Source organism: Triturus cristatus, chromosome 4_1 (genome assembly GCF_964204655.1).
Source record: "Triturus cristatus chromosome 4_1, aTriCri1.1, whole genome shotgun sequence".
NCBI lineage: Eukaryota > Metazoa > Chordata > Amphibia > Caudata > Salamandridae > Triturus > Triturus cristatus.
Window position 1 is genome coordinate 1,038,604,676 of NC_140585.1, and position 26,958 is coordinate 1,038,631,633.

The window sequence follows — 26,958 nt, forward strand, 5'->3', positions numbered from 1 at the left end:
AAAAAACAAAGTGCAAACATCCAGACCCAACGCTAGATGGCGATCTTATGCAAAACATGTGATCTACAGCTCACATGCCTCAAACAGTATTTTACCTCCTGGCGTAATTCTTCTCGGAAAGGGGTGTCTAGCACAACAGTATGGGGAAGCCTCCAGAACATGTAGGGAGGGGGAGTGAGGTTGCGATAGTCACAGGTAGACTGGGGAGTGGTCAGAAAACGTGCAAACCAGATGTCGTGCCTGTATTACCCAAGCGCCCAACCCCCTAGATATGATCCAATAGTGGAAATGGGACCAGCTTTAATGCATTGAGGAATAGCATGTGCCCTGTCTCCGAGGGTTGATGGGTTCTCAAGGCATCCAGTAGGCCATTATCTCCGATGATGCCTTGGAGGTGGCGCTGGGCATTGGTGTCGTGTGGCTGAGGGTGCGATCGATCCAGTTGTGGGTAAAGTGTTAAATTGAAATCACCCCCCCCCCCAAATAATGTATGTAGACCCTACATTTACCACCAGTCACCATAATTTAATGTAAAAGGTTGCATTGTCAATGTTTGGCCCAAAACTGTTTACTAGAGTAACCGAATGGGCAACCAATCTACCCAACATAATGAAGGACCTTCCTGAGGGGTCTTGCAGGAAGCCTGCCGTGACGTAGGATGTATTTTGTGTAATGGTGACGGTGCCTCTAGAGTACGCGGAATAAGAGAAGCAGCTGTGGGATGCCCAACGACTTGCAATCAGGCGTTCGGGCTTTTGTGAGTCCTTTGAAGCACGGCTACCTGGATTTTATGCCCATCTAGACAAGCTAAAATGTGTCTGCGTTTGCGTGGATCTCCATGGCCCAACACATTCTATGTCAAGAAATTGTATCCTGGGCAAGATGGATTATCTATCGGGTAGTGTATATCTCTGCTGATGGAGCCTCACCGGGTAGCAATCCTGGCTCGCAATTGAAAATTATGGGCATTCATCGTGCGGTACAACATAACTTCTAGACAAAACTTTTCATCCCCAACCCTCCCCTCTTTCCACAACGGCAGTCCAATCCTGCCAGAGACAGTGTCCCCTCCCATCCCCAGGGTTCCTACGGAGCCATCACCCCAACTTCCGGACCCCCTAATGGGATACCGGGAAACTATAGAAAGAGAAGAGTGCAGCAAACGTCAGAAGAGATAATGTCCTGAAAGGTGTAGATAGGAACATAGTAGGTTATGATGTTGCAGAGTGTCGGGGGAGAGAAGAAAACAGGAGAGAAGAGAAAGTGTAAGCGTAGCCATAGTAATGAAGTACTAGAATAAACAGATTTCCTTCGTTAGGGGTATCCTTCCGGAATAGCGCCACAGGACAAGGCTGGTCGTCCTCTATTGAACAAGGCCATCTGGGGCATCCAGTCAAGTTCCCATATGGGTAGCAGGGAGGTTTGTAAGTTTGTTACTGCAGCAGTTGTTGCTGTTCTTTAGGGGGCTTCTGCATATGGGAGCAGTCCGTTATTCCTGAAGTGGTGCATTCTAGCGGCGACAATGAGGCAATCTGACATTGGTATGAGACAGTTGAAGTTCTTGTTTTTTGACAGAACATGATTTCCAGCAGGTAGTCCCCATTTCTCAGCCCAGGGCATCTCCAAAGCAAGAGGTACTAGTCAGACCAGGACCGATAAGGGGGACGGGGATCTGGTCTCCAAGTTTCGTTCCGGCTGAATCAGGCTACACGGTAGTTGTCGCAAGTAATCTGCAACATGTTGTGGGTTGGTAAAAATTCCTGCTTTCCTTGGTGAGTGATTCGGAGGCGAGTCGGACACATGGCGTACATGATATTGGCCTGCTGGATTCTATTTTCTTTACCTGGAGACATTTCTTCCTAGCTTCTTGGACTGCTAGAGTGAAGTCAGGGTATACGGCAATGGTGTTCCCCTCAAACTCAAGCATATGTCTTTCCCTAGACAAGCAGAGTGCCGCATCACAGTCTCTGTAATTTAACAGTGTGGCCACAAAGGGTCGCGGTGTAGTGCCCAGAGTCGGTCTGGTCAAGAGTGAGTGATGAGCCCTCTCCACTATCAACAGCAAGGAGAAGGCATCTGATCTGAAAGTAGTAGTGAGCAGGCGTTCCCCATACTGCTCCATTTTCCCTGTATTGGTTGTCTCAGGAACCCCAAGGATTCTGATGTTCCTCCTCCGTGAGCGTGTCTTTAAATCCCTATTCTTCGCAGGGATGACCCTCATCATGCGTTCCATGTTACTAACTTGATCCTCCCTTCACGCAGCAGCATCTTCTATTGCAGGGATTCTGTGCTCGGCCTCTTAGATTCTTCCATTGTGTTTTTCTAGTTTCTGCACTATGGAGTACATTCGTGTGCTCATGGAATCCACCTTGGCCTCCATCGATGTGAGGAGTGCCTTTCAGTCATCCTCACAAGTGGTATGTTTCGTATGCCCTTCCTCTGCCATATTCTGTTCACTGTCAGTGTTGTGATTGCAAGCCGATTTACGTGGCTCGAAATGCAGATTTGCCTGTTGGCTCTCTGGCTTGCCCTTTTCACGTGGGATGATTTGTAGCAGGCAGCAATGCAGGGAGGTTGCGAGAAATTGGGGGCCCTTGTAATGTCACCTGGCTGCTCAGGTGCAGTCACCACTGCTCGCCGGGTAGGGGGGGGGCGGGGCGTGAGTAGGACGAAATATATATATATATATATATATATATATATATATATATATATATATATATATATATATATATATATATATATATATATATATATATATATATATATATATATATATATATATATATATATATATATATATATATATATATATATATATATATATATATATATATATATATATATATATATATATATATATATATATATATATATATATATATATATATATATATATATATATATATATATATATATATATATATATATATATATATATATAACAGAAGTTCTCCCCACAGTTAGCCACACCGGTCTTGCTGGAAAATAAGGATTTATTCACACAAAGGGCAAAAGTCTTGCCTTCCATCCATGACCGGCAGGGAGTTCTTCGCCCTTACGCTCCAGCCGTAGGTGAGCAGTAGTCTGTGCATGATGAGAGGATCACTGGTGTTTGCTTTTCACCGCTCTCTCAGTGGTCGCCATCAAGGAGTTCTGTGAGTGGCTCAGGCCCAGTAACTTGACCTGACACTTGTGCCCCAGCCGTAAGTGTCTACTAGGAATTTTTGCGCCCAGAGGGAACGCAGCACCCTCACTGTACCATGCACTACAGAACTGGAGGACGTAGATGCATATAGGGCAGGATTATGGTGTTTGTCGGCCCCGAACAGCAGGTGCGGCCATTTTGCAAGCTTGCCCTCTAGCGCACCCGCGCTAGACCTTTAATATTTTGGTTGTCAATCTGGAGTAACGAGAAGGCATCGCTGACTAGAGATATAACACTCAATTGCCTCTCCTGTGAGAACAGCCTCCGGACTCCCTGGTTGGCTTATGTTGAATCAGAAATGGGTAGAATTGGTATGCAGATGGCCTATGTTGAGCCAGATTCATGGTTAAGTTTTAATAAAAAGAAAGTAATATCAGTTTTTAACTTTTTAAAAACATCTTTATTTGCTGTATCTATGTTACTTTTATGGGCGAAATGTCACCCGACAAAAGTTAATTTTGTTTTTGGGTGCAGTCACTGTCTGATAACAATATACTGCCATCACAAAATAGTTTGGTCACCTAATATTGAAATCTTCATTGGGTAATGCTGTGTCACATTGCTAAGAAAGAACTTTATTTAATAAAGTATTTTTTGCATTGAAAGTTATGCATAGCTTAGTGGACACATGTAATTTCAGTAGAAACCTACTCATTATTTAGTGAAAAGAGTAAATGTAAAATCACACATTTAGGTGAAAACAATTTCTCAAAGGGGTAAGAAGGCTAAATAGTTTATTAATCTCATGTTTGTGATGCACAAGATCATTCAAGGTACATCCAGCATACCGATCATATCATCACAAGTTTCACTTCTACCTATAACTTTCTACCATGCTCCATTTTTCCTGAAAGGCACTAGCTATAAATAAAAAAACAAAAATCAGGATTATGTGAGAAAACAGTTTTGTACGTCACATTTCATTTTTACATACATTCATGCTCCAATTGTAAATACATTGCCAACACTGTAAAGAAAATGCAAATTTGATTTTGGCAGCACAACTCCTGCAAGACATGCACAAATATCACACAGATCAACAAAGTACTCAGTGCACCTTGGTAGACATTAACAGTGCGTTATCTCAGTTAAGGGTGTATTCTGGGATTACAATCATGATACAAGGCAAAAGCAAAGAGTCCCTGGTCCAAAGTTCACATTACTGGCTTCAACTTCATCTTCAGGATCTTTGGATAATAAAACCTTTTCTGCAAGTGTAATGCTATGCTTTAAAAGTCTTCCTTGTGCGGCAGCTTACACAAGGTACTCTGATTCCAGTTACTGTTCTATCCAGTTACTGTTCGATCTCCAAGTTTTCAATATTAAAATCCGGTTGCTTAAAACTGACAACTTCTTCATAGGTAAGTTCTGGAAAAAAAAGAAAACACATGAACATTTGTGTACTGAAAAGTTATCTGCAACAATTTGGATAACAGCCTATTAAGTTAATAAACAATACCACCTGCACTGTATTCATACCTCCTGGTGGGGGGAGGAGGGCTATTATCAATAAATGACAAATTTAAAGATTTGGTATGTATTTTCAAATTGCTATATTTGGAAGAAAAAAAAAACCATAACACCTAATATCACAACATTCCATAACACGGATAAGAATTACAAGTTTAAAGAAATAAAAACCCATAACTGCAATAGAATCTAGATATGCAGTCGCAGAATACAGTAACTTAGATAACGGTCACAAATTCTGGAATTTTACTCTGATCTGCCAAGCAGTGTTTAAAAAGTAGGCAACCAAGAAACAGGGGTATTTCAGTGCAGTAGCAAAGCACATATACATGACTTGCTCTTTTTACACTGAGGGCCCTAAACAGAAACCGCTATTTCCTACTGACATTGCGATAAAAAGGCCAGCCCAGTAGGAGATGAAGGATAGTTTATATCTCATTTTTGTTACTACAGACTGGGATCTAGCATTGCTCCACTTACTGGTCACATCAACTGCTAATACTCCGCCTAAATTTGGCAGAAATTGAACAAACTAAGAGGGTTTTACATGTTACCAGATAAGACTTTCATCCACTTAACTCTTGTAGGACAGACCGGTGTTGCCTCTAGACTGGAATGGGGTAGACTCCATATTTGAAACTCTATCCTCCTATACCTTGCACTTGCAACATGCCTATCTCTAATATAAAGTGCGTCATGAGAGAGCTAAACCTTGGGGAGGTCAAAGTTCTACTTTTGATGTGATTAAACTATAGAAGTAAACCGGTGCACTTCTTGGTAAGCCGATCTCTCGGAGTGTCTTTAAATACTGCTACATAAATGTTAGTCTACAGTTGTATCCACCATAGAAGGTCTCCAGTTGGGTTCGTTGACAGACACTTAAAATGTCTAGCTCCTCATATATTATCAGGGTGGATGTAGTTTGGGAAAGAGACATCAACCTAGCATGCAAAAATGGAAATGTACGATTAAAATGCATGCATGCAGACATGTCAGTGAAAAGCTACGGAACCAATCGAGACAGTGCCCAATTACCTTGTTAAAATTTGAAAGAAGCCACCAGTGTGTCATTTTGTAACTCGTCGTGTGACGCAGTAAGCAAAGGTGGTGGTCTTTTTTAAAACTGGCATCGGAAAACTTCAGGGAACTCGCACAATAAATATACTACCCCCCTACAATATATGATGCCACGCACAGTCTGATCAAACTGACCATTATCCAGTATTAGGGTATCTTTCATAGATTCACATGCCTGAATCATTCCCCGTCGTCGGGATGGGAGTCCCCGGTAAATAAACAAAGCAATGTCTCAGTAGACATATAGAGTAAGAGGCCCAAAAGGCCTTATCTTAGTAACATATCCATGTCCTTATGTAAAAAGGAACAAAGTTTGGCGATTAGCCAATCAGCTAGCACCACCCTCTAGAACCTTCCTGGAAGGAGCTCTAGTCCCTCAGATTTTCTACCGCACGTCGTGCTAAGGGAGTCTCCACTGAGCTCTGCTCATTTCTACTGAATTTCCAGTGTTTCTTGCTTCACATTTGTATTTTCTGTGAGGATTTCTTGGTTCTTCATGGCTGACACTCCGAAGAAGGGCCTTTTCAGGGCTTGTGCTTCCTGTGGGAAAAAGAGGATTCATGTGGACGACCAACAGAAGGACTGTCTCTACTGTCTTTATCCAAGCCACTCTTCAAAGGATTGTAAGGTATGTCGTACCTTCTCCTCCAAGACCCTTAAAGACCGAGAAGGGTGCCTCTTAATCTGGCTGCAGAGGCTTAAGGACAAGGATACTGTATTGTCCTCTGAGGAAAGTGTGGGCTCTTCCATCTCCTCTCAGTCCTCTCAGAAGCGACAAAGGGTGGCATCTCATCTTCGTCGCAGCCACCTCAAAAGAAGACGCATAAAAAGTCTTCAGAGGTCCCTGCTAAGACACTGCCAGCGACAGTTTCTCCTCAGGAAGTTCCACATGCCTTTAAGAAACCTACTTCCACCTAGTCGACGGTGGCTTCATCGACGAGGAGATCTCCATCGACGGCAGTCCATTTTACCTCATCGACGACGACAGTGTCTACTTCTGTCGCGTCACATTCCTTGACTACATCGACGACAACAACTCCATATAGTCGACGGCCGGTAAATCTGTCTCGTCGACGCTGAAAATTAAAAAGAAATAGTCATCAGCCAAGCTGCTGTCGACACTGCGATCGCCGACGACAGCATCGACGACACCATCGACTAAAGCTACCTCGTCGACATCATTGTCGACTAGGACACCGTCGACGACAGCTCCGTCGACGAAGCCTTCATGGTCGAAGACGTCGTCGACGAAGCATTCATCATCGTCTTCGACGACGACTACACCGGACGATGGCCTCGACGACGGCGTCACAACTTTCAATGATGCCGGTCCACACATAGTCGACGACTCTACCGTCGACGGGCCCGTCGACCGCTATGGACTCCGATGTACAAAGTACATATGTGCACCTCAAGATTACGAAACGTGCACTGACACCGGCCCCGACTTCACCTAGTAGGGTCCAACTCTTGCCTCCGGCTCAACTTTTGGAGGAGGAAGACTCTGACGACGGAAGTATGTTCCGTACAGCGACAAGTCCGTCGCAGCTCCATGTGAAATATCAAGATAGCTCTGACTATGAGGATAACGGACAGGAATATCAGGATGTTGCACCTGAGGACTATATGCAACCTCCACCTTCCATGGTTTTTCTGCCTGCGTCCCTGGTCTCCAGTTCCATATATCCGACTACAAGCAGCGGTTTCCAACGCAGGGTCCTTCTCCGATACCGGTTGTGCCTCCAACACCAAGGCCACGACCTCCTCCATTGGTTTTACAGTCTGAGCCCATCACATCACCGCCTCGTCTCACTACAGATGACGAAGATGATGAGGAGCATGAGGAAGGAGAGCTTCAGGATGCCCAATCTCATCAGGATGAATGGGATGACTACATTCTTCCCTGTCCTGCTTCTCCCGTTCCTACCACAGCAGACTCTCCTCCAGAGGACATTGGAGGCTTTCATAATATCGCAGAGAGAGCAGCCCAGCGCTTTCAAATACTATGCCCTCGCACCAACAGGATTGTTTCCTCTACGATTTTAAAGAGCCTTTCAAAAAGTCGGTTCGCTCGATCCCTATAATAGACTACATTTGGGAACAAGGCATAAAGATTATGCAGAACCCTTCCTCGGTTCCTCCAGTTTTGCCTCGGCTGGATAAGAAATATAAAGCGCCAGATACTGCTCCAGCTTGCCTCACAGGCCATCCGAAACCGGACTGTCATTACCCAACCCGCTCAGAGAAAGTCAAAAAATCCATCTGCTTTGTTGACTGCTCCACCGGATAAAGAGGGTAGGCGACTGGATAACATTGGTAAGCGCTTTTCGTCCATGTCTGCTTTGACAGTGCGTGCTTTCAACTCCTTAGCACTGTTGGAACGTTACAATCTGCAGATGGGGGCAGATATTGCGCCATACCTAGCGAACTTACCTGAAGAGTCGAAAGAGTAGGTAAAGAAGATCTTATTGGAGGGGGAAGAGATCTGCCTCTGAAATTATGGATTGCGCAATGGATATTGCTTCAACCGGATTTCGCCAACTAGCGGGCGCAGCTGTGTTACGTTGCCAGGGTTGGTTGAAGGCAACTTCCTTCAGACCGGAAGTACAAACCAAGGTACTAGACATGCCATATGATGGCCAACTTCTCTTTGCCACACATATTGATGAGGCATTACAAGGTATTAAGAAGGATACCGACACCGCTAGGGCATTGGGTACCCTACAATTCCGGAACCCTTCTTTGAGGCTCAAGAGGGAGAGGTCAAACATTGACTCGAGGAGATTTCCAACACTGATCTTCCTTCCCTTCCTCTCAGCAATACCGTTCGCAATATCAGCAGCGTCAGCAACCCTCCTCCTACACTAAATCTTCCTTTTGTGGCAAGGGAGGGAGACAAAAGGACGCCACTCGCCGGCAATGACTTTCAACTACCGCCGGTCTCCAACTCCTCTCTGCCCTCCAAAGTTGGAGGAAGAAATTCCCATTTTCTCACAAATTGGCAAGAAGTAACTACGGACCGTTGGGTTCTACAATTAGTTCAATTCGGACATTCTCTAGAGTTCATCCAGATTCCCCCCAAACCCCTCCCCGTGCTATGCTTCACAAAAATGTGCGTGCTTTACTCCTGGAGGTGGCACTCATGCTCCAGAAGGGAGCTATTGAGAGGGTTCCCCCAGGACAAAGGGGAAAGGGGTTTTACTCCCGTTTTTTCCTCATTCGAAAAAAGGAGAAGAAATGGAGACAGATATTGGACTTGAGGGATCTAAACAAGTTTTTGAAAAAAACAGTTGTTTCGTATGGTCACCATTCAGGAAGTGTTGCAGCTTCTTAATGCGGACGATTACATGGTGTCTTTAGACCTGCAAGGCGCCTATTTTCATATTCCAATACACCGCAACCACAAGAAATATCTGAGATTCATGGTGGCGGGCAGGCATTACCAGTTTCGGGTTCTGCCGTTTGGACTCAAATCGGCGCCATTCATTTTTACCAAATGTCTAGCTCCAGTGGCTGCGTACCTACGACAACATCACCATCAAGTCTTCCCATATCTAGACGACTGGCTCGTGAAATCACCCTCTCTAGAAGGCGCGTCCAGGTCTTCCAGCGCCTGTCTGAGGCTTTTCGATTGTCTGGGGCTGACGCTCAATCGGGACAAGTCCGTCCTTCAGCCTTCCCAGCGCACAAGTTTTCTGGGTGCTACCCTAGACACCATGCAGAGGAAGGAGTTTCCATCACAGGAACGCAAAGACAAACTTCATTCATTGGTGCTCCGTGTAAGGTCCAAGAAGACGCTGTCAGTGCGTCTCTTCAAGTCCCTACTCGGGATGATGTCTTCTTGCATCCTGTTAGTTCCGCACTGTCGCCTTCGCATGCGGCCTCTTCAAGAAGCACTGTCGGATCAATGGGTCCAGTGTACGGGGTCCTTCGACGACGTCATCCAGGTGACACCTGCGATCAAAAAGGCTCTACGGTGGTGGACTTGCACCCAGAACCTTTCTCACTGCTTGCCTTTTTTGCTTCCTGCTGCTCCACATATCACCACGGATGCCTCCTTAGAAGACTTGGGAGCTTTCCTTCAAGAACTACAGATAAGCGGAAAGTGGTCCCCTTCCGAGAAGGCATTTCACATAAATCTTCGAGCTGCGCGCAGTGTATCTGGTGGCTTTTCTTCCACGAATCAAAAACTCCCAAGTGCTTGTCCGAACCGACAATACCACGACAATGCACTATTTGAACAAACAGGGTGGGACTCGTTCTCTGACGCTCTCTCACGAGTCGCAAAAATTTGGAACTGGCTGCTCAGTCACAACATCTCTCTCCGAGCAGAGTATGTTCCAGGCGCCCACAACGTGTTGGCGGATTCTCTGAGCAGAAGACAGGCGGAATGCCACGAGTGGGAGTTGGATCAGCCAGTCCTCAACAGTATATTTAGCTCGATGGGGCACCCCTCTTCTGGACCTCTTCGCTACCCAGCAGAACGGCAAATGCCAACACTTTGCAAGCTGGCATCCCCAGCAAGGGTCTCTGGGGAATGCATTTTCGATCGCATGGTGCAACGTCTTTGCGTACGTCTTTCCGCCAATTCCCCTGATTCCCAGGGTTCTCCGGAAGTTGAAAGCGGAGCCCTGCACACTCATCTTGATAGCTCCAGCTTGGCCATGCCAAAACTGGTTTACAGAGCTTCACCTTCTCTCCCTGGAACCGCCGATCAGGTTGAAACTGTTTCCATCTCTTCTAACGCTCAACAACCAACAAGTCCAGCATCCGGATCCGGCATCTCTCAAATTATCAGCTTGGCTCCTGAGTTCAGAGAGTTTCAGGGTTTAGACATTCCTCCTGATTGTAGACAAGTTCTAGCTCGGGCCCGAGCAGATCGGACCAACAGAACGTATTCATTAAAATGGAAGAGGTTTTGTATCTGGTGCAAATCAAACAAAATACACCCTCTCTCTTCCACACCGGAACAAATATTGCCGTACCTTCTACATCTGGCAAAATCTGGTCTAGTGCATGCCTCCATTAAAGTTCACCTGGCAGCAATATCGCGCTTCAGGAGATCCTCTACACGTCCTTCTCTGTGGTCTCATAGGCTTATTAAGCAATTCCTTAAAGGACTGTTTAGAACATTCCCTCCAGTAAAACCTGTACCTCCGGCTTGGCATCTCAACACTGTTCTGGCTCAACTCATGAAACACCCGTTTGAGCCAATACACAGAGCAGATCTTAAGTATCTCTCCTGGAAGACTGCGCTCCTTCTGGCCCTTACCTCGGCAAGGCGAGTGGGGGAACTCCAGGCTTTCTCAATCCAAGACCCTTTCCTTCAATTCAAACAGGATAGGGTCATTCTTCTTACAAATCCGAAGTTTATCCCTAAAGTTCCCTCACAGTTCCATCTTAACGAGCCTATCGTGCTGCGTTCATTCTTTTCAGATCCGCAGACAGCGGCTGAGAAAACCCTGCATTCCTTGGACCTTAAGCGCTGCCTAAAGTTTTACATTGACAGAACGAAACCATTTCGTAAATCTAACCAACTCTTCATAGCGTACAGTAGGCCTAGAAAAGGGCTACCACTAACCAAACAAAGAATCTCTCGCTGGATCTCTTCAGCCATTACCTTCTGTCACCAGCAAGCAAGGCGTCCACTACTCTCAACGGTTCGTGCCCATTCCACGAGGGCAATGTCTAGATCCATGGCACTGTTTGCAGGAGTGCCCATTGTGGACATTTGTAGAGCAACCACATGGAAGACGCCGCATACATTCACCAAGCATTACTGCCTGGATACGGAACTCCTGAAGGATGCTGCAGTGGGCCAAGCGGGGCTCTGTCATCTATTTCATTAAAGGTGAGCCCTTTCTTTCATCCCACCATACTTCCCTTTTTACGCACATTTCTCGGCTGTGATTGTTGCCTCTGCTATGTCATTGCTTTTTGGTACTTTTTAATTTTTCACATGGATATGTTGTTATCTGTGAATGTTTATATGCTGTACCTTGCGAAATGTGCTTTCCATTGCTTACTAGTCTGATTCAGGCATGTGAATCTATGAAAGATACCCTAATACTGGATAAGGAACGCGTTACTTACCTGTAACTGCGGTTATCCAGTATTGGAATCTTTCATAGATTCACATGCAACCCACCCACCTGCCCTGGAAGGGCTCTCTTGGATCTCTCAGTGATACAACTACTTAGCACTGTGCTTACGAAAATCTGAGGGACTAGAGCTCCTTCCAGGAAGGTTCTAGAGGGTGGTGCTTGCTGATTGGCTAATCGCCAAACTTTGGTCCTTTTTACATAAGGACGTGGATATGTTACTAAGATAAGGCCTTTTGGGCCTCTTACTCTATATGTCTACTGAGACATTGCTTTGTTTATTTACCGGGGACTCCCATCCCGACGACGGGGAATGATTCAAGCATGTGAATCTATGAAAGATACCAATACTGGATAACCGCAGTTACAGGTAAGTAACGCGTTCCATACGAGTTGCAGGGTCTGAAGATGCTAGCAATGATATTTATTAGCACAGAGCACTTTAAATTTCACAAACTGCCTCAGCCAAGTATGCCCTCAAATTACCTCATATTTATTACACTGTGGTGGTGTAAAGGTATGATGAGACATGCCGATATCTTTAAAGATCCAGTGCGTGCTCGTAATCTCAACCCCATAATTGATAAAAAATATAAGCCTGCTCCCTCAGATCCAGTCTTTATTAAAGGACAGTTAACAGTAGACTCCTTGGTGGTCTCTAATGCCCGTAAACGGTCCAATTCACAGACTACAGAGGATCACTAGACCAGCCACCCCAACATATCTAACAGATAAGATCATGTTCACTTCTGGGTCTTGGCACACCCGCAGTCAGGACACAGTCCGACGAGGCGAAGAGCAAATAAGAGAAGACAAGGTACGGGGCTTCTCTATGCAGCCAGGATATAGAAAACAACATTGCTGTATAAATCATGGCTGTTGCAATCATGCTCCAAGTCAGCAGAGAGCAGAAGACACACCTCTATAAAGAACACAACATCATAATGCAGTAGCAGTTGACTTCTGCTCACAGAGCACAGTTACCTCTTCAATCCACTGTGAGTGTATCTTTGACATTGTAAAGCACTCTGCTGCCCTGTAGCTAGGTTTGTGCCATACAATACCACATAATCACATACTATCTTAAATTTAAGGAGCATGTCCATTTGCACGAATTGTCAACTACCTCCTCGGAGATGGATAATATCCAAGTCACCGAATTTGATTAAGGGTCCTGCTCTCACAAACACTAGACATTAAATCATACCCTTATACTAAGATTGTTCTTAATGTTACCAATTTAATTTTTTTATATAGATAAAAATCCATTGCTTGCAGCCAGCCCCATGGAAGAGTTTCGAGTTAAAGTTCCTTACCTTTCCATTCCTCTATGGTACGTTCTTTATTCTCTATTGACTCATCGTAGACTTCAGCCTCTGGCTCATCATCCGGGTCATGATACTGCAGAAAGTAAGGGTGGGCAAGAGCTTCAGTGGCTGTTATCCGCTTATCACTGTCCAATATGAGCATCTTCTCAAGAAGATCCACCGCTAATGTTGACATGAGAAAAAATCCATACTACTGTTAGTTCCATCACATTTCGACATTGGTTCAGAGAATTATGTAGTTATAAAATGCAACAACTAAAATATTTGGATCACAAAAATAAATTATATAATTCACCAGTCTACTTTTTAAGGAATAAATAGGCATAAGCAATTATTTCATACTACCTGTTCTAATTTCATTTGGGAGGTACATTTCAGACTGAACGTTTGATATTATTCTATCAATAAGAAACCAAATTAAGGTAAATCACATTTTCTAGCATTACAAAGATGATGTTTTTGATTAGCTAAAAGTAGACCATTTGCTGCTGCTCATCTGGTGTGACTTGAGCATCGCACTGAAAAAGAAGGGAGGAACATTTTTACTGTGATTTCAGTAAGTAAATCATGTAGAACGGATAATGCTACTTACCCAGTAAGCATCTGCTCTTGGCATGTAGAGCTGTAGATTTACATGCTTTGTATACTCCCGCCATCAAGTGTTGGGTCCGGTTGTTTGCAAGTTGTTTTTCTTCGAAGAAGTCTTTCCAGTCACAAGGTAGGCGACTCCTCCTTTCAGAGATAGTGCGCATGGGCATCGACTCCATTGTTCAATTGTTTTCCCACAGAGGGTGAGAATGGAGTTTGTAAAGGTAGAATAGAGATGTCCGTGCGTATGTATGCAAAGTAAGAAAACTGCAACAGGTATAGGTACGTGGGGAGGCGGGTGGGCGCATGTGAATCTACAGCTCTACATGCCAAGAACAGATGCTTACTGGGTAAGTAATATTATCCGTTTGAGGCACGTGAGCTGTAGATCACATGCTTTGCATAGACTATACATCAGTAAACTCCCAAAGTGGTGGCTAACCTGTAGCTGTTGCAGTTGTTTGAAAAAGGGTTTTAGGTACTACCTGTCCTACATTAGCTTATATGTTGCCTCGCTAACACATCTACACAATAGTATTTGGTGAATGTGTGTGGTGTAGACCATGTTACTGCCTTACAGATGTCAGCTAGGATAATTCCTAAGAAAGCCATAGTAGCCCATATTTTGCGAGTGGAATGCGCTCTAAGGGGTATTATCAAGGTTCTTTTCGCTTTAAGATAAAATGTTTGGATACATTTCATGATCGACCTTGCAATGCCCAATTTAGAGATGGGATTGCCTTTGTGTAGTGGCGAAAAAGCAAAAAAGAGGTGTTTTGTCTTACGAAAATCTTTTGTTCTTTCCACACAATATATTAGAGCGCTTCTAACATCTAGTGTGTGTAGAGCTCGTTCTGCTACAGAATCAGGTTGAGGAAAGAACACTGGTAACTCAACTGATTGATGTGAAAAGCAGAAACCACTTTAGGAAGAAATTTAGGATTGGTTTGAAGAACCACTCTGTCTTTGTGAAGTTGAAAGAAAGGCTCTTGTATAGTTAGTGCCTGGAGTTCACCAACTCTCCTTAAGGAAGTGATTGCAATAAGAAAAGCAATCTTCCATGAGAGAAACTGTAGTTGACACTTGGGCATTGGTTCAAAAGGTGGACCCATTAGCCTCGTAAGGACTATGTTCAAGTTCCAAACTGGTGCAGGTGGAGCTCTTGGTGGTATTACTCTTTAGTCCTTCCATAAAGGCTTTAATCACTGGTACTCCGAATAGAGATAAGTGTTGTCTGTTTTGTAAGTATTCAGCTACTGCTGCTAAATGCAATTGAATGGATGTGTAGGCTAATCCAGATTGCTGTAAGTGTAAGAGATAACAGATGATGTTTTGCACTGAAGCATCAAAGGGATTGATACCGTTACAGTATATAGCAAATAGTTTCCACTTTGCTGCATAACATGCCCTAGTAGTAGGTTTCCTAGCCTTCTTTAGGATATTCATACAGTCTGGTGGTAATTGTAAATAACCAAACTCTATGACTTCAAGTGCCAAATCGCTAGGTTGAGTTCCTTGGTATTTGGATGCCTGATTTCTCCATGGCTCTGAGTGAGGAGACTGAAGTGGAGATGCAGCTTTTGGTGTGGAACTACCGAGAGCTCAAGCAGGATGGTGAACCAAGGTTGACGTGTCCATGTGGGAGCTATGAGAATGAGTTTGAGGGATTATAGTCTCAGCTTCCGAACTATCAGCAGAATGAGTATGAGAAGCGGAAAAGCGTAGGAAAATGTCCCTGACCAGTTCATCCATAGGGTATTGCCTTTGGAGAGTGGGTGTGGGAACCTAGAGGCGAAGCTTGGGCATTTTGAGTTGTGGCAAACAGGTCTATGTGAGGAAATCCCCATTCCTGAAAGTAGGGAAGAAGAATTTGCGGATGAAGTTCCAACACATGGATTTGCGGTCTCTCTCTGCTGAGAAGGTCTGCAATTTGTTTGTTTTCTCCCAGGATATGTTCTGCTAGGAGATACATTTTGTGATGTACGGCCCAAGTGAGTGAGTGTGTGTCCCCTGTTTTTGTATATAATACATAGCTGTCATGTTGTCTGTGCGGACTAAGATAGTTTTGCCTATTAGGTGAGTTTGAAAGGCTTTGAGCGTTAGAAACTTGTACTTTAGAGTCCATGATCCTTGGATTGTGTGACTTTGTAGGTGAGCGCCCCAACCAGTTAGCGATGCGTCTGCTGTTAGCACTGTCTGTGGAACAGGGTCTAGAAAGGGCCGCCCTCTGGATGCATTTTGTGGGTTCCAACACTGCAGAGAGCGATGGGTACAGCCATCCACTAACACTAGATCGGTTAACTGACCCTGTGACTGGTTCCACTGACTTGCTAAGCATTGTTGAAGGGGATGCATGTGAAATCTTGCGTGGGGAACAATTATAATGCAAGACGCCATCATCCCCAACAGTTGCATGAATACTTTCGCTGGCAATGAATGGTTGGGCTGAAATTGAGTGAGAAGGGACTGAATACTGTGAATCCTGGCTGTATGTACTGGGAGATGCTAGAAGCTTTGTGAGCATCTATTGTGGCTCCCAGATAAGTTTGTGTGTTGGAAGGCTGTAGATGAGACGTCAACACATTCACTGTAAACCCTAGTTGGTGAAGTAAGTGAACAGTGGTTTGAGTGTGTTGGAGGTGCACTTGGTAAGTACTGGCTTTGATGAGCCAGTCGTCCAGGTATGGGAAGACATGGATGTGTGGTCTCCTCAGATGTGCTGCGACGCCTGCTAGACATTTGGTAAATATCCTGGGAGTAGTGGTGACTCCAAACGGTAGTACTTGGAATTGGTAATGATGACCCGCTATCATGAATCTGAGGTATTTGCAATGAGCGGGATGAATTGGAATGTGGAAATATGCGTCATAAAATCGCCCTGCTGTAGAAGTGGGAGCACTTGTTTAAGTGTCACCATGTGGAAACGCTCTGAAAGTATATAGAGGTTTAGTTCTCGGAGGTCTAGAATAGGTCTCAAGGAGCCGTCCTTTTTGGGGATGAAAAAGTACAGAGAGTACACGCCTGTCCCTTGATATTGTAACGGCACAGGTTCAATGGCTCCTTTGAACAAGAGAGGCTGGACCTCTTGCTGAAGTAGATGTAAATGTCCTGGTGACATTTTGTGAGAACGTGGCAGAATGTTTGGAGGATTGTTGGTAAGCTACAGGCAATAGCCATGTTGGATAATTCCTAACACCCATCTGTCTGTGGTGATAGATTCCCAAATGGGGAGGAATTGTGGAAGACGTCCCCCGACAGGTGTTAAATGATCAGGGGGAAGCGTAGGCAAGTCACTGCTTGTTGGGGAGGGGGGATTACATGGTGTGAAAGCCCGGTCTCAACCTTTGTTGTTGTTGCTTCTGTATCTTCCTGTAAAGAAGCACCTTGTAGAGGAAGATTGACTGTTCCCATTGTAGGAGGCGGCAGTATTGGACATGGTTTTCGACCCTCTACGGTAGAAGGAGCGAAGAAAGGAGCCCCAATTAGAGGGAGACTGCTGAGCTCCTATAGACTTGGCTACTTCTGAGTCTTTTTTTTATTTTTTTTTAATGACTTATCTACTTTGGGCCCAAAGAGATGTTCCTTGTGAAAAGGAGTATTTAAAATAGACGGTTGTACTTCGGGTTCAAAACCAGAAAGCCTCAACCATGCATGTCTCCTTAACACACTAGTGTTGATCTCTCTAGTTGCGGTGTCTGCAGCATCTAAAGCACATCTTATTGAGGAACTGGATATGAGCTTTCCTTCCTGGACTAAATCCTGGGCTTTTGCTTTGTGCTCATATGGGAGGTGTTCTAGCAACTGCTCCATTTCATCCCAATGCACCCCATCATAATTGGCTAGCAGGGCCTGGGTGTTGGGAATGCGCCAATGATTTGCTGCTTGGGCGGCTACTCGTTTACCTGAGGCATCTTAAAGTTTTGACTCTTTGTCTGGAGGGGGGGGGGGGAACATCCCCAGTAGTCTGTGAATTGGACCGTTTATGGGCATTAGAGACCACCAAGGAGTCTACTGGTAACTGTCCTTTAATAAAGACTGTATTGGAGGGAGTAGGCTTATATTTTTTTTAATCAATTCAGGGGGTGAGAATACGAGCACGCACTGGATCTTTAGAGATATCGGCATGTCTCATCATACCTTTAAGCATAGGTAGAGTGTGGCTAGCCCTTTGTGTGCTACTGAGGGTTTCAAATAGGAAATCCTCCTCTAGAGCTTCTTCATGTAACTGTACCCTATGATATTCTGCAGCTCTAGCAAGTAATTCTAGATATCCTACATTGTCGTGAGGAGGGGAAGGCTTTACGGGGTAAAGATCTGGGTTATCTGTAGGTGAATCCGTGTTATAATCCTTCCAGGGGTCTATCGGGAAAATATTGTCCCATCCCCCCATCATCATCATCATCAGGTGGTGGTGGTGAGTTAGTTGGTACAATCAGTAAATGATGCAAAGGTGGAGAAGTTGGTGTAGGGGAACGTGGTGAAGGAGGAGGTGGGGAGGGGTTAGTACCTACATTCTTCCTCTTCAAAGGAATATATTAAGGGGTGTCCTCGGACTGCATTTCTGAGGTGATTTAGTAAGAACATTTCCTGTATCTGGATTTATATAAAGTTCCTTTTGTTTTGGGTACTATTTGTGTGTTAGGGCATCAAAAATCAGATCCTGCAGCTTCAAAACAGTTTTAAGGTTTGGAAACCGAGGATTTCAGTGCCAGGGTATAATGACTTTTCAGCGCAGAAGGTTTCGGTGCCAAAGGAGGCTTTGTTTTCGGTGTCAATGATTTCGGCTCCAAAGTGGTTTTCGGCTTCGAGCCTGAAGGTTTCCGGCTCAGTGCCAAACTTTGGCTGACACGATCCTGAGCCGGAAGGCTTAGTGACGTGTTTTGGTGCCGATCCGGAGGGCAGGGAGTCAAACATCTTGTCGGTGCAGACTGTGGCCCGAAGGCGGGGGTGGGACCGAAGCCTTTTGTTTCGGCTGAGTTTGAGAAAGGGGCATTCAGTACTCAAGGGACGGTGACCTTGTGGCAAGTGGTCTTCCCTCTCGGAGTCTGATTCTGGAATGGAAACAAGTTCTTCCTCGGCCCCTTGTTTGTCAAATTCGTGCGCAGATCCTTTGCCGAACATGTCCGGGATGTATTTGAGGTTTTGACTAAGCATCTCTGCGCTTGTCTGGCAGTGTGCTTGGACTGGCGCTCGTCTGGCAGCGTGCTTGGACTGGCGCTCGGCTGGCGGTGTGCCTGGGCTGGCGCTGGGCTGGCGGTGTGCATGGGCTGGTGCTTGGCTGGCAGTGTGTGTGGACTGGTGTATGCCCAACGATGTGGGTGGATTGGTGCTTGGCTGGGGGTGTGTTTGGATTGGTGCTTGGCTGGTGGTGTGCGTGGATGGCGGTGTGTGAGAACTAGCGCTGGGCTGGCGGTGTGTGCGCACTGGTGTTTGTTTGTCTGATGGTGTGTTTGAACTGGGTATTTTCCAGGCTGTGTCGACAGGCTTCTGGCTGGTGGTGTGTGGCTGGCATTTGGGTGATGATGGGGAGACATAGGGTTTCATAATGTTAATTTTTATTTCTGGTTATCATTTGAGATTGTAATGTTTTATTTCACCTTTTTATTAAAGTGTAAAGCTTTTGATTTCTTGTGCTGAGATTCCCGCTAGCGGTTTCAGCACTGGTAGATTTGGAGTTTATGTAGTTTAATGTGTTTGGTATTAAATGGTTTTTGTACTGTTTACTGTGAACAAGTATAATTTCCCTGCATAAATGTGATTTTTGAATACGCTGCAATAGCATATTTAGTTTCTGTTTTATTATGTGCACAATGTGTTTTGTGTGTAGTTTTCTTTTGTTCTTTTCTGGGGGATATCGTTAGTGCTTGCTGTGTCTCTGCATAGAAGGCACTGGTGAGTCTAGCTGTCTCTGGCAAGTGAGTGGTATTGTCTTTCAATATATAGGTTTTGGTGTGCTTTGTATTGATTGACTTTTCCTTGTAGATTACCAGTAGTTCTACTTTCCGTTTGTAAAAGCCAAGTTTTGTTTATTATTTATTTTACACTGTTCGGTATTGTTCACTTATTTGTAAAGTTACTTTTCTTAGCAAGGATTATGGCTAGACAGGATTACCACGCTGCAGGTTGTTGATATGCTTTCCAAGTCATCCTCTGACCATTATTATGAGACTAGGGGGGGGGGGCGGGGGGGGGGGGGGGGGGAGTCCAGGGAACTGTGACTTGCATGGATCCCCCAACGTTCTCCTACCAGGATTCCCTGCAAACCTCAAATTTATCCCCAAAAATTACATTTGTCTCACATTTCTAAGTAGGATCACCTTGCCAGCGCAGTACATTTTCGGAAGTTGTATTATTTGCAGATTGATTCTTTGAGAAACTGCTCATTGCCAGATTTGATGTGCTAGTTTGCTTAGCGGGAATGATTTTGTACCTCTCCGATTTTTGAGGTAAAACATTGTGGTGGTGTTGTCTGGTTGAATCAAGACAGTCCTCCTGCGAATAAGTTTCTGGAACTCTTTCAATGCTAGAAATACTGTTTATTTCCAAGTAATTGATGTGTTTTATGGAGATGATGTTGTTTCACTGGCCTCGTATCTTCAGTTGTTGGTAGTGCGCTCCCCATCCGTTGAGGCATGCATCTGTAGTGATTGTCACAGAGGGAGTTGGATTTTTGAAAGGTCTGCCTTGTTATTTTGTTGGATGCCCACCATTGTACTTCTGCTTGCAGTTTGTGCGTAACAACCACTAGATCCTCCCAACTCCCAGTGGCCTGTGACCAGTTGTTGGAAAGCCATTCCTGGAAGGGGCGCATATGTAGGTGGGCATTTGTAATGCATGATGCCATCATGCCAATGAGCTTCATGACTCTCCTCACTGTCAGAGATGGACCCTTCTGGTAGAGAGAAATCTCTTGTTTGATGGCTTGTATCTTTTTTGTGTGTTGGGTAAGCCCATGAGAGTTTTGAGTTGAGTCTTGCACCTAAGAAGGTTTTTTCCCTTTCTGGCTTTGTGGAGGATTTCTTGTGATTTATTGAGAATCCTAAATTTTGGAGTGTGGATTGCTGTATGAACATGGTTGAGACATTTTTGTTTTGTGTCTGCTGTTATAAAGCCAATTGTCTAGGTAAGGGTAGACGTGTATTCCATCCTTCCGCAGGTGCGCCGCAACAGCAGCTAGGAACTTGGTGAAGACACGCGGTGTTGATTTTATTCCGAAAGGGAGCACCTTGAACTGGTAAGGTCTTCCCTTGTGTAGGAACCGGAGATATTTTCTGTGGTTTTTGTTCATGGGAATGTGTAAATAGGCGTCTTTGAGATCTATTGTTGCCATGTAATCTCCTCTTTGAATCTGTGGTTTTATTTCTTGGGAGTGTAGCCATTTTGAAGTGTTGCGTCAGAATGAATTTATTTATGAACCTTAGGTCCAGGACTGGCCGTAGCAAAAGGTCCTGTTTAGGGACTAGGAAATACGGTGAGTAGTTTCCTTTGAAAAGGTCTTGCCTTGATACCAATTCTATTGCTTGTTTTTTAAGAAGTTCCTTGATTTAACTAGGAGTTGTAATTTGAAAAACTTTATCCGTGGGGGATTTTTGGGTTAGTTCTATGCAAAACCCGTATTTTATCAACTTTAATATCCAATTGTCTGTGGTGATTTTTCGCCACTGTTGAAGGTATTGCGATATTGTGCCTCCCATTGGTGTGGTGTGTGGGTCTTTTTCAGTGCAGGAGTCAATTTGAGCCATTTCCTCTAGAGGGCTGGCCTCTGCCTCTCCCTCGAAAGGATTGTTTTGGCTGCTGTTACCTGCTTTGGTACCCTGCTTGTTGGTTTATTTGTGGACCATTCCCCAGGCTCTGTTGTTGATGCGACATTTGCTGTCTTAGAACAAAGGCTCCTCTTCCTGTGGGTGTTCTCCAGTTAAACCCTCCTCTTTTGAAGGTCCCCCTTTGTTGCAGGGCCCCCATGGCTCCTGCAGTTTCGTGGTCTTTTTTAATCTGCTGGAGAGATTCATCAACCTCCTTTCCAAATTGTGCCTCCCCTTTAAATGGTATGTTAATGATGGAGGTTTGCACCTTCTGTTTAAAATCGGATATTCTAAGCCAGGCATGGTGTCAGTGTGGTACCAGTGCACATTGGTCTGCTGGCTGTGTCGAGTGCTGATTTAAGGCATGTGGTAGCGGTGTTTTGGCCTTCTTGGACAATAGATTTTGCCCTTTTCTTGTCTTCCTCCAGGAGCTTGTTGATGAGCTCCTCAATATCATCCCATTGTTGGTGTCTGTACCTGTTCAGCAGGGCATTAGCGGTTACGATGCGCGATTGTGTCACTGCCTATTTTTCCATTTTTCTGCCTACCATATCCATCCGTTCGCTCTCCTTCACTGGAAGTGGTCCAGTGTTAGAGAGGGCGTTTGCTCTTCTCCTGGTCGTGGTGACAATGATGGAGTCCGGCACTGTGTTGCCCTGGATATATTTTAGGTCCTTTTAAGAGGGTTTGTTCTTCTATTTGACCCTTGGTGTTACACCTTTGCTTGAGGCTGGCTCCTTGAAGGCTTCTTTGTCTTGATCCAGGATCCTTGGCAGCATTGGTAGATTGTGTCCCCTTGTTGGCTAGGACTAGTGTCTCTAAGAGGAAGCATGTGTCCTCCTTTTTCCTCCTCGAGGGCGACCCCGAAAGTATCAGCTGATCTCTTCACTATGCCATTGTAGAATGCTAGGTCATCTGGCAGCGAAGCCTCTGAAGGATAACTGCATATCTCCTCCTCTGGGCTTTCTGTGTTGGTCATTCCATTGGTCCTCGAACGTTTCAGAGGCTTCTTCCTCTTTGGGTGCCACAATGTATTCTTCAAGGTCTTCATCGCGTTTGTTCAGAGGTTGGCGGTGACTCAAGGATCTCCTTCTTCCCCTTTGGCATCTTCCGTCCCTTCGAAGTCGACATGGTCCGAGTCAGCGACGGGAATCTTTGGAATTCGGAATTCCTTGAGTGACGCGTCGAACTCCTTCTGGAGGAGCGTCACCATTTCGATTTAGAGTTTTTTCTTTTCGACCTAGAGGGCTCTCTCGGTGTCGGAACCGGAGACTTTATTTTCCTGCTCGCACTTGCCTCTGGCTTCGAGGGTGGCGTAGTTCCCTTCGAGGGTTCGTGTTCGACCCTTGGACGAACTTCCCTTGTCAGCGTCCCTTGGTAGGGTTCTTTTTTATCGCCACTGGCCTTCTATTGCCTTTTTCTTCAGTATAGTGTCTGCCTTAGGTATTGCCTTATTATCGCGGCCCTTCGGTCCCGATGGATGTGTATGCTATCTTACTTTATACGTCGTCTTCTCGGTCTCCTGCGCCATCTTTTTGTGGGTGTGGGTTTTTTCGTAGTCTTCCTCCAGAATAGTGATGTCCGATCCTTCGTGTGTCGATTCTGCTGGAACTCCTTGGTCCTCTTTGTCGCTGGAGAGGCCTAGGTGCTTCAGGGAATGTTTCTTCGGTGCCTGGGACATTGTTGCATAGTGGGCCTCTCTCTGCTTTTGGCGTGTCCGGAGGGTTTTCGTCAGGAACACCGCTCAGGCCTCACAGTCCCTGTTCTTGTAGTCCTTGGGCAGGTAGAGGTTGCACACGTCATGTAGATCACGTTGTGCGAATTTGTGGTGGCACTCAGAGCAGAATTTGAAAGGGGTATTTTCCATGGCCCCTACCTCGCCATTTGTCGAACCATGATGTCCTTAGTATTGGAGATGATCTTGGGGTGAAGTTGTGTTATCTGGCTGAGAGGTCGATGTTCAATGTTTTTTTTTTTAATTAGAAATCTTCTCATTTAAGGGACTTTCTGAAAACTTCAAAAAGCCTCCCATCTTGCTTCCAGACCCAACTGCAGAAAAAATCTTCTGAAGATGGATACCACGCAAAACAACCTCCAGGGTGCCATCTGATGTCACACAAGGGGCGTACCTTGCACCAAATGTTGGTCGACGACACCCAAAAGAAAAAAGAAAAAAAAAAAACCCAACCACTAGATGGCACAATAATGCACAGCATGTGAATCCAGACAAGGATTCACGCTGCAAAACCCACCTTACCTAGTGACTAGGAAAGACTTATTTGAAGAAAAACAACTTGCAAACATCTGGACCCAACACTAGGTGGCAGGAGTGCAAAGCATGTGTATATACAGCAAACATGCCTCGAAGCACAAGTTACTACTTGTGCAACGACATATCTGTAAGAGACATTAGTTAGTGATAGATTCCTTACCTTAGAATATCCCCAGGCGTTAGACTGGATCAGGAAGGTTTTGCTAGCAGTACCCCTGTGCGTCAGTAGGGGGCGTCATGTGGCTCCGTGTCCGTCGCTGGCACCGTAAGCGCCGAGATTACATCACGGAGACTACTTAGGCGCCACCCATGCACGCGGACATCAGTTTTGTACACGACTTTCCGCACCAGGAACGCAGAGCCATGCAAGAAACTGACCACTGGTGCCATGAAACTAGGGCCCTGAAAGAGGGATGACCTTAACCCTAGAATCAGTTCGCAGAACGGGGAGGATGGGTGGGGCGGTAAGGAATCTATCACTAACTAATGTCTCTTACAGATATATCGTTACACAAGTAGTAACTTGTTCATCTGAAAGAGACACGTTAATGATAGATTCCTTACCTTAGAATAGATACCCCAGCAATAAACAACCCCGGTGGAGGGTCTGCGAACAAGATCACACCAGAAAGTCACGGAGGACAGAACGGCCAAAGAAGCCGTCTCTCCGGACTGGACTTTCAAGGCAGTAATGCTCGGTAAATGTGTGCAACGAGGCCCACGTAGTTGCCGGACAAATGTCCTGCAAGGGAACGTCACATCCCAAGGCAGTAGTGGCTGCAGTTGCCCTGGTCGAATTGGCACGCAGCCCCACAGGAGGCTCCTACTTAGCCAAGGAGTAACATGCCTTGAAACACAGAACGACCCACCGCGAGATGGGCCGTTTGTGCACAGCCCGACCTTTTTTGGCGCCCCACGTAGCCAACAAAGAGCTGGTCATCCACCCAGAACTGCTGTGTACGTGTCAGATAGAACGCGAGCGCACGTTTTGGGTCCAGACGGTGGAGCCTCTCCTCCTCCCTTGAAGGATGCGGAGGCAGAAAGAAGGTGGGCAAAGTGATGGTCTGCCCGATGTGGAAGGGCGTGACAATGTTTGGCAAAAAAGAAGGATGGGTCCGTAAAACCACCTTGTCCGGATACACAGAAAGGAAAGGAGGTTTAGAAGAAAGAGCCTGAATCTCACTCACTCGTCTGGCAGAGGTGATAGCTACCAGGAAAGCCGGCTTGAGAGTAAGAAGACGCGAAGGACAGGTATGAAGGGGCTCGAAGGGAGCTCACATCAGATATGTCAAAACAAGGTTTAAGTCCCAGTGGGGCATTATGAACGGCACCGGAGGAAACGTTTGCAAAATGCCTTTGAGGAAACAGTTAACAATCGGGGACTTAAAAAGAAAAGGCTTATCTGGAAGCCATAAAAAGGCGGAGATGGCAGAAAGATAACCTTTGATAGTACCCAGAGCAGAGCCCTGCTGGGCCAAGGAAAGAAGGAACAGGAGGACTTCGGAAAGAGAGGCAGAAAGGGGATACACAGTCTTCGCTGTGCACCATGCCACAAACTTGTGCCATCTGCAGTCATATACCGTCTTAGTGGCAGGACGCCTGGCTCCCAGAATGACATCACAGACTTTGGGAGGAAGATCAAAAGCTGTCAACTGCCGCCGCTCAATCTCCACGCATGGAGGTGGAGGCTGGACAGGTTCGGGTGGAGGACCGTCCCCTGCTGCTGCGACAGAAGATCCTCCCGAAGAGGCAGTCGGATCGGAGGATCGATCGCCATGCTGAGTAGCTTGGGATACCAGTATCTTCGTGCCCAATCCGGAGCCACAAGCATGACTTTGGCCCGGTCATGCCGAATCTTCTTCAGCACTCTGGGCAGAAGTGGTATAGGCGGAAAGGCGTACAACAGACCGCAACTCCACTCGCGCCAAAAAGCGTCGCCGAGCGAGCGCCGCCTTGGAAATTCCAATGCACAGAACTGATGACATTGCGCGTTCTCTTCGGGGGCGAATAGATCTAACCAAGGCTCTCTCCACTGCAGAAAGAGACCTTGCGCCACATCCGAGTGCAGATGCCATTCGTGATCCATCAAGCACCGGCGGCTGAGTTCATCCGCCCTGGCGTTCAGAGAACCTACCAGGTGTTGAACCACCAAAGTAATGCCTTGACGTTCCAGCCATGTCCAGAGGCGCAGAGCCTCCTGACATAGGGTCCAGGACCCCACCCCGCCCTGTTTGTTGCAATACCACATGGCGGTGATGTTGTCCGTGAACACCTGCACCACACTTCTCCAGACAGAGGGAAGGAATGCTTTCAGTGCAAGCCGGATCGCCCGAAGCTCCAAAAGGTGGATATGGAGCCGGGACTCCGCCGGAGACCAGAGTCCTCTGATCACCGCCTCTCCCAAGTGGCCTTCCCATCCCAGGAGGGACACATCCGTCACCACTGTGTGCTCCGGGTGGGGAAGGGAGAGGGATCTGCCACTGACCCAATCGCGATAAGTGATCCACCACTGCAATTGTCGTGCAGTGCCCTCCGAGATCTGGACATGATCGGACAGGATGCCCCGATGCTGCGCCCACTTCAGGTCCCACTGCAGAGCCCGCATATGCCATTTGGCATGTTGCACTAGCAGGATGCAGGAGGCCATCAGGCCTAGGAGCCGGAGGGCCATCCTGACTGAAACCCGGGATAGAGGCTGAAAGATCGGAATCATAGACTGAATATCCCAGACTAGCTGCTCGGGAGGATAAACCCGACATAGCGTCGAATCCAGAACCGCTCCGATGAAGGGGAGCTTCTGAGAGGGACTTGTGTGCGACTTCGCCAAGTTGGAGAACCCCAGCAAATGCAGGAGGTCGGCCGTAGTCTGAAGGTGGGTGACGACTGTCTGGGGCGAGCCCGCCATCTACAACCAGTCGTCGAGGTAGGGGGAAGACTGACACCCCTAACCTGCGCAGGTGAACTGCGACCACCGCCATCACTTTCGTGAACACCCGAGGGGCGCTGGTAAGGCCGAAGGGGAGCACGGCAAATTGAAAATGCTCGCGGCCTACCGTGAACCGCAAGTAACGCCGGTGGGCCGGCACGACGGGGATGTGAAAAAATGCATCCT

At 46.1% G+C, this 26,958-nt stretch overlaps 1 protein-coding gene across 3 annotated transcripts in view; it reads right to left on the reverse strand.

Moving 5' to 3' along the window:
- Positions 1-3,585: 3,585 nt before the first annotated feature.
- MAPK11 (mitogen-activated protein kinase 11) overlaps positions 3,586-26,958 on the reverse strand; it is a 221,929-nt gene continuing 198,556 nt past the window's right edge. For all 3 annotated transcript variants that reach the window (XM_085653983.1, XM_085653982.1, XM_085653981.1), the window contains 2 exons: positions 13,173-13,346; positions 3,586-4,576 (listed from right to left, as the gene is read on the reverse strand). In XM_085653983.1, coding sequence (XP_085510109.1) covers positions 4,503-4,576; positions 13,173-13,346 — 248 coding nt within the window. In that variant the 3' untranslated portion in view covers positions 3,586-4,502. The remainder of the gene's footprint in view (positions 4,577-13,172; positions 13,347-26,958) is intronic.